Source organism: Orycteropus afer, unplaced genomic scaffold (assembly GCF_000298275.1).
Source record: "Orycteropus afer afer isolate SDZICR_OR568_19922 unplaced genomic scaffold, OryAfe1.0 scaffold00122, whole genome shotgun sequence".
NCBI lineage: Eukaryota > Metazoa > Chordata > Mammalia > Tubulidentata > Orycteropodidae > Orycteropus > Orycteropus afer.
In genome coordinates this window covers 5,546,618-5,554,935 of record NW_006921709.1, presented here as the reverse complement: position 1 = coordinate 5,554,935, position 8,318 = coordinate 5,546,618, and the positions used below count along the sequence as shown (strand labels likewise).

The 8,318-nt window shown below is 42.5% G+C and overlaps 1 protein-coding gene across 1 annotated transcript; it reads right to left on the bottom strand.

Annotated features, from left to right (window-relative positions):
- Positions 1–5,279: 5,279 nt before the first annotated feature.
- On the bottom strand, positions 5,280–6,572 carry LOC122150326 (growth/differentiation factor 3). Its single transcript, XM_042781444.1, has 2 exons — positions 6,198–6,572; positions 5,280–5,426 (listed from the first exon to the last, which is right to left on the bottom strand). The coding sequence occupies exons 1-2, from the start codon at positions 6,570–6,572 to the stop codon at positions 5,280–5,282; spliced, it is 522 nt and encodes a 173-aa protein (XP_042637378.1).
- Between the last annotated feature and the right edge of the window lie 1,746 nt (positions 6,573–8,318).

Genomic DNA, 8,318 nt, shown 5'->3' with positions numbered 1-8,318 from the left:
CATAGCATTGTAAGAGGATTAAATGAGTTAATAAAAAGTACTTGCACTTGGAATTCATAAGTGTCACCTATGGTGGTGTAGTGCCTAATACATTTGACTCCTAACCAGAAGATTAGTGGTTCAATTTCACCAACCACTCCACGGAATGAAGACTGGGCAATTTACTTCCGTAAAGATTTATGGCCTCAGAAACCCAAAGGGGCTCACTGTGAGTCAGAATCTACTCAACTGCAGTGAGTTTGGCTTTTGTATTACAGATTAATTCACTTTAAAACTTCCCATTGCATTCTTTTATTTTTCTACAAAAAATAATTCTTTTCTATAACATTTTATTGAACTGTAATATACAAACAGAAATACACATAAGTTCGTAACTGGATGAATTTGCACAAACTGAACACACTCATGTTACCACCTCCCAAATGATAAGAGTATTCCTAACCCTTCAAAGGTCCCCTCATATTCCCATGCAGTCACTATTCCCCTTACATGGATAATCATGATTATAATAACAATATAGATCAGTTTTGCCTGTTTTTAATCTCTATAAAAATAAAATCATATAATTTGTGCTCTTCTGAGTGTGGCTTCTTTCCCTTGGCATCTTGTGTATGGGATTCATCATTTCTGTTGCACGCAGTTGTAGCTTCATCATTACATAGTGTTCCTCTGTGCAAAAATACCACAATGAATTTATTTGACTGGTGACAGGCCATCTTGGTTCTCTAGTGCTGCTATAACAGAAATATCACAAGTGCATGGCCATAACAAACAAGAATTTATTCTCTTACAGATTAGGAAGCTAGAAGTCCAAATTCAGAGTGTCAGCTCTAGGGGCTAGCTGAAGGTCCCTCGACCTTAGGTGTCATTTCTGTCTCTTGTTCCAGCCCCACTGGAGCTAGAGATGTCTCGTAATTTATGCAGCTGCTGGCTGCTGAAGCTGATGAACCCAAGATTGGCAGGTAAAATGGTACAATCCCAAAATCAGCCAGCAACGTGGCAGGCCACTGATTCAAGTCCAGGAACTAGAGATGATGACTTGGCCAAACACAGGCTCCAGATATGCCAGTAAACTAGAGATCTTTCTCCAAGCTTCTCCTTATATACTAGAAGCAGGCCACACCCCAAGGGAAACTCCCCTTCAACTACTTAACTGCTCACAGCAGATTCCACAGTGGAGGTGATTACAATCTCATCATGGGGAGTAATTACATTGAGCTGCCAAGCCACTCAAACCATGTTGTTGTTATGTGCCGTCGAGTCAAACCCGACTCATAGCGACCCCTCCTTGGGTTTCCGAGGCAGTATCACTACGGAAGTAGGATTGCCCAACCTTCCTTCCGAGGAGTGGCTGGTGGGTTTGAACCGCCAGCCTTCTGGTTAGCAGTCAAGTGCTTTAGCCACTATGTTACCAGAGCTCCTACTCAAACCATAGCCCAGCCAAATTGACACACAACCTTAACTACCACCCGGGCATTTCAGTAATTTGCAGTTTGGGGATTTTACATATAGTGCTGCTGTATCTTTTGGGGAAATATATATGTAGGAGTAAATATTGCTAGCTCATAGGCATGCATAGAGCCCTTGGATGGCATAAACCATTATCTCCATTGCTGCTGTGAAACAAAAGTTTACCCAGAGGCACCTCTGAAGACCTGGTGATTTACTTCTGAAAAATAAGCCATTGAAACCCTATAGAGCAGTTGTGCTTTGACACACAAGGTCACCATGGGTCAGAATCAACTCAATAGCAACTGGTTTGGTTTTTGGTTTGGTTGGTTCATATGTGAACAGCTAGCAAGGTGCATGTCAGGTCTAACAGTCACAACCTCAGAATAAAATTGGGTGTAGAAGGTGAACCTTTCATTTTGTATACTACAATATTCTTAAGACATAAAGTACTAAAAAAATACAGGAGTCATCAAAAGTTAGTGCATCTCTACTTTACAGAATACACAGCTGAGACAGAGCTTGAGAAAGGAAGGAGCCAAAGTCTCCTCTCCATTTTTTCCATACAAAGCCTCCTCCTGACCACCATTCTTCCAGACTATCTATGACATCAGTATGCCAGAGAGACACAGGCTAACATGAGAATTAAAAATATCCCTTGAGAAAGTTGGATATAGCGTTTATCTCTAAATGTAATTGATGTATTCCTGTCTCATTTCAAGGAAGTTATTAAGTTATTAATTCTGTAATACTATTATGTTAGTTGTTAGGTGCAATCAAGTTAGTTCTGACTCATAGTGAGCCTATTATGTACAATAGAATGAAATACTGCCTGCTGCTGCACCATCCTCACAATTGTTACCTACTGTGTTTGAGAGCACTGTTGTAGCTACTGTGTTGATTCATCTTGTTGAGGGTCCTTCCCTTTTTCATTGATCCTCTACTTTACAAAGCACCATGTCCTTCTCAAAGCACTGGTCCCTCCTGATAACATGTCCAAAGTACATGAGACAAGTCTGGCCATTCTTACTTCTAAGGAGAATTCTGGCTGTAATTCTAACACAGATTATTTATTTTTCTGGCCAAACCAAACCAAACTCACTGCAATCGAGTTGGATTCAACTCATAGCTACCCCTCCTTGGGTTTCTGAGGCTGTGTCACTACAAGAGTAGATTGTCCAACCTTCCTTCCGAGGAGTGGCTGGTGGGTTCAAACCACTAGCCTTCTGGTTAGCAGTCAAATGCCTGAGGCACTATGCTACCAGAGCTCCCGTTGGTATATATTCACTATTCTTCACCAACACCATAATTCAAAGGCACCGATTCTTCTTCTGTCTTCCTTACTCATTGCACAGCTTTCGCATGCATATGAGGTGACTGAAACTACCATGTCTTGAATCAGGTACCCCTTAGTCCTCAAAGTGACATCTATGCTTTTTAACACTTTAAGGAGGTCTTTTGCAGCACATCTGCCCAATGCAACACATAATTAGATTTCTTAACTGCTGCTTCCATAGGCATTGGTTGTGGATCCAAGTAAAATGAACTTCTTGACAATTTCAATCTTTTCTATTTATCTTGAAGTTGCTTATTGGTCCACTTGTGAGGATTTTTGTTTTATGCTGAGATGCAATCCATACTGAAGAATGTGGGCTTTGATCTTCATCAGTAAGCACTCCAAGTCATCTTCACTTTCAGCAAACAAGGTTGTGTCATCTGCATATCACAGTTTGTTAAGGAGTCTTCCTCCAATCCTGATGCTATGTTCTTCTTCATATAGTCCAGTTTCTTGAATTATTTGTTCAGCATACAGGTTGAATAAGTATGGTGAAAGGATACAATGACTCAAACCTTTCCTGATTTTAAAACATTCTATATCCCCTTATTCTGTGTAGTCTATGTACAGGTTCCTCATGAGCACAATTAAATGTTCCAGAATTTCCATTCTTCACAATATTATCCATAACTTTTTATGATTCAATCGAATGCCTTTGCATAGTCAATAAAACACAGATAAACCTGTTTCTGGTATTCTTTTCTTTCAGCCATGATCCATCTGGCATCAGCAATGATATCCCCCATTCCATGTCCTCTTCCAAATCAGCCATGAATTTATAGCAGTTCCCTGTCAATATACTGCTGCATCTGTTTTTTGAATTATCTTCAGCAAAATTTTACTTGCATGTGATATTAATGGTATTTGTTTGATAATTTCTGCTTTCTGTTGGATCATCTCTCCTTGGAATGGGCACAAATATGGATCTCTTTCAGCCTCACAACAACACACAAGCCACCACAATACAATAAACTCACAGATGAGTGGTGGAAAACATTATGATGATGCCGAGTAAATGCAGTGTCATTTTAACTTTCAGTTTCTCTTCTGCACTGAGATCTAACAAGTAATTTTTGCATTAAAGTTCATGCCGGAGTACTTTGCCTATATTGTTTTGTAGCTAGGTTTTAGAGCTTAAAAACAGAAGTCATTTGAGAGAATGCTATAATGGACAGTTTTATAGAGCACTGAATTACCTATCTCTAATATAACTCTTGACAATACAAGTTGAGACTCAACACATATTAACTCATTCTGATGCAGACAATCAAGGACATTAAGAGATAAATATCCAATATAAGAGAAATCCACAACAAGTGGTACTATAGCTAAAGAGTTTTATTAAAGAGGGTGAAAAAGCTAATATGATTAAGTTAAGCAGTCATTAAGAGTTGGGTCCCCAAATAATGAAACTTAATCATTCCACAAGGGCTGAGATAGAGAGAGCTATCTGGAGAGGATCCATCTCCAACTACATCCCTCCACTCTCAGCAATTCCCATGCTCTCATCTGACATTCAGTACGTAGCTAAGGCCTTGGTGGCCTGTACCCAAAGCTGTCCCGTAACAGAGTGCTTCCTGAAACAGGACACTCAGTCACTTTGAAGAGGCTGGAAATGTTAAGTGGGAGTTGACATTACAAGGCCTATGTCAGCTTTGGAACCCCAGGACTATAGTACAGAAGACAGGGGTAGGGAGGATAGCATGAAATGGTTCAAAGCAGAGTCCTGGCTAATACCTGTAACAGCCTTCAAACCCATCTCAAGAGCAGACAAGGTCTCATTTCAGGTTCTCCTTCATCACCTGATCAGTGACCCTCCAGATGGCACTAGGCCTGTGTGACTCATATGTTCTAGGACAGAGCAATTAGCAGACATCTAGACACCTAATGGGCCCAGCTCCCAATGATAGGAGTGATTGAGAAGAGGACTACAGAGCTCATGGGACCACTGCCCAATTGAAGGGAAGCATCCAAGTAGGGGTTACTCCCCAAAACTCCATCCTTCTTACTGTGCTTTAAGATACAGAAAATAAATCCCACCTCTCTTTAAAGAGCTCCATTTACTATGAGGACCAATCTAAACCTCTTACTTGAGGGAAGATTACCTGATAAGTAAGACAAGACAAGCATGGGCTTACTTGTGCTTACTTACTAATTTGTAGTGAACAGTTTCATATGTTTTCATGTGAGCACAAGTAAGCCTGAGCTTCCCTTGCTTACTGGATACTCTGTCCCTGTCAGGGATTGTAAATTTGAAGAGGCCTTGATTCTGCAGGAAGGTGCTGAGGGGTTGGGATAGAACCAGATACCAGCCATCCCTAGAAGCAGAATCTTTGACATGGTGAGAAACGTGAAATTGTTCATTATAGGTTAGTAAGGAAGAAAAAGTAAGGCCATGCTTGCCTTGCTTATTGGATAATCTGATACTGCTCTTATTAGAGACCTGAGTTCTGAGACTCCATTAGCCACTGGGCCAGTGGGGAGCCCCAGGGTCTCATAAGCAGCCACACTTTTCTATTACAGATGTGTTCAAATGGTACACGCTTATCTCATGTTCGTCATCCTGGACCATCAAGGAGAAAAGCCTAACCCTGGTGGGACCACAGACCTGGAAGAGCCAGGCATAGGTAGGCATCTCACTCTGTAAGAACAAAGAACAAGAGAGTGAATGATATTATAACCACAGCCCCATACTTATGAGTGTCAGTAGACTTTGTAAGGATAAATGGGAAAGTAGAAGGAGGGTGTAGGGGAGAAGCCTGGGTCAGGGCTGCTTCAGAACAATCTTTTGGAAATTGATGTTTCTTGTGGACAACTATGACAAGGGATAAGGACACTCTGAGGGAAGATGGGGCAAACTATTAGATGCATACTGCTAGATTACACTAGTGTCACCTTCACTGGCTTCTTTGGCTAAAGATGATATAGGTCCAGAAAACTGAGTACTTACTGCAATCCTAATAACAACAACAACAAAATAAATACCCTTCTCATCGAGTTTGTTCTGACTCATAGTGACCCATGGGACAAAAAGCAGAACTGCTCCATAGTGTTTCCAAGGCTGTCATCTTTAGAAGCAAACTGCTACATCTTTCTCCCATGGTGCGGCTGGGTTCAAACTACCAACTTCTTTGTTCAAAACTGAGTGCTTAACCACTGTGCCACCAGAGCTCTTTATTGTTGTTGTTATGTGCCATCAAGTCAGACTCAACTCATAGTGGCCCCTCCTTGGGTTTCCGAGGCAGTATCACTATGGAAGTAGATTACCCAACCTCCTTCCAAGGAGTGGCTGATGGGTTTGAACCTCCAGCCTTCTGGTTAGCAGTCAAGTGCCTTAGCCACTATGCTACCAGAGCTCCCCCCAGGGCTCCTTGCAACCCAAGAAAATAAAGAACAAGCCTTCACATCATACCTTATAGCACTCAAAGTTGGACTGACAGCACTCACTGTTGATGGCCAGGCAGATCCCCTCACAATAAGGGAAACTGAAAGTCTTGGGTGCAATGATACACTTGCCCCAGGCAGCCCTGTGAAGATTCACCAGGCGATCCTGCAAATGACATAGCTTCTCTGCTGGAAACTGAAGCTGGCCAGGGTCCATTTCCCCATGGCTCTGTCCTGGAGTTCCCAGAATCACATGCTCCACATTAGGGATAAAGGGCTCCTGCACATAAGGCAGGTGAAAGAAAGGTGGCTGTTCATGAGATGAGGAAATGACAAGCAACACTGTATCTCTCCTACTTGTAGTGCCCACACAGTCATCCAGGCTAGTGTCAGCAGCATCCATGAACAGGATCTTTCTTTCTTTTATGAGGGTGGGTACCAGCTCTACCCAGTAGGTTAGTAAACAGTAGACCTCTAATAATGATCCTCTCTCTGAATGAAAGAATGGGAAGTGATGGGGAAAGAACCCAGGAGGTATCTTTGGGTGCTCCTTCGTAGGTCCTCATCCTCTAGAACAAGCACAGTGGCATATGGGGCAACTGGCAGCCAGGCCCATAGCTGTATCTAGAGAATCTCCAGGAAGGGTGCCGCTTCAAAATGAAGAAGCCAATAGTTGTGTAGGAACTGAGAACTTGTAGGGGAGGGGAGAGGAAGCTCCAGGAGGCTGCCATGACAGAAAGCCCCATAGAGTAAGCTCAGAACACTTCCTCTCTTTCAGCTCCTTAAGCTCCCTTTAAAGGATAGGGCAATGACTTAGCCAACCCAGCTCATTTATACCCACCCATGAAGTCAGCTCTTGATTCCACAATAGATTCCTCCACTCCCATCATCCACCACTGATGCTAAGTCAGAGAATGGCAGCATTACCTAGGACTGAGAAATATCCCAGTCCTTAAGACCTAGGACAAGCTACTTGCCCAGTCATGTCTCCTAACTCACTGTAGTTGCTCAGGCTACCGTTGTAAATACCATTTTGGAACCTCCTAGTACACAGAACAGGAGCTCTGGTAGCATAGTGCCGATGGCACTTGACTGCTAACCAGAAGGCTGGCGGTTCAAACCCACCAGCCACTCCTCAGAAGGAAGGTTGGGCAATCCTTCTGCCTCAGAAACCCAAGGATGGGTTGCTATGAGTCGGTGCCGACTCGATGGCACATAACAACAACAACAGTTCACAGAACATTAAGGTCATTAGCCACAAAGCTTCAGAACATCTCACCAATTAGACCAGCAGGACTCAGGCTAGGAAATATATTCCTTTCCTGCTAGACCAGATGAGGAGTATTTCCAGTCCCTAACTCTTGCTCTACTCCCAAGGGTCCCCAAATATCTGTATTCATTTATATCCTATTCCCCCACCAGCTCCACAAAATACTACTAGGCTGCTTCTGGGACATTTGTTCCCTGGGAGACACCAGAGCTCCAGCTATTTACCTTTGGACGTTAGAGTAAAGCCATATTGCCTGCCGGAAAAGATTTCATTCACATGGGATGGGAGAATTTGACTCTGACAGTCCAATGGTTTTACCCATCTAAAATGCATGCACCAAAGATCTAGAGTCAAGAGCTCAGGAATAAACCAATAGCTACCTCTCCTACTGCCACCATGCTCCATAGTGCCTGCTCTCAAGGCTAGCTGCCTCCTTCACTGGTTTTAAATATCTACCCAGGTGTCCGTTGTACTCTAACCCCAACAGCTTGGGACTAATCATGAATCCAAGATAAACTGAATTCAGGTGAGTGAATCCCTCACTCCCAGCATTTCAGGACAACTTCACCAGGCAGCCCTGCTTATGGAGGGGAAGTGTAAGAAGTATTTCTTAAACTTAGCCCCAAAAGTGCAAATAGAGTAATTAGAAGATTGATGCACTTATGTGGAATGTGTGTATTGACAGATTATGCTGTCAAAATCTAGCAACACGGACATATATGAACAATTTACAAGTTACACTATTTAACTGACTGGAATGCAAAAGTTGGAAACAAAGAAGAATCATCAGTAGTTGGAAAATTTGGCCTTGGTGACAGAAATAATGCTGGAACTCGTATGGTAGAATTTTGCAAGACCAACGACTTGTTCATTGCAAAC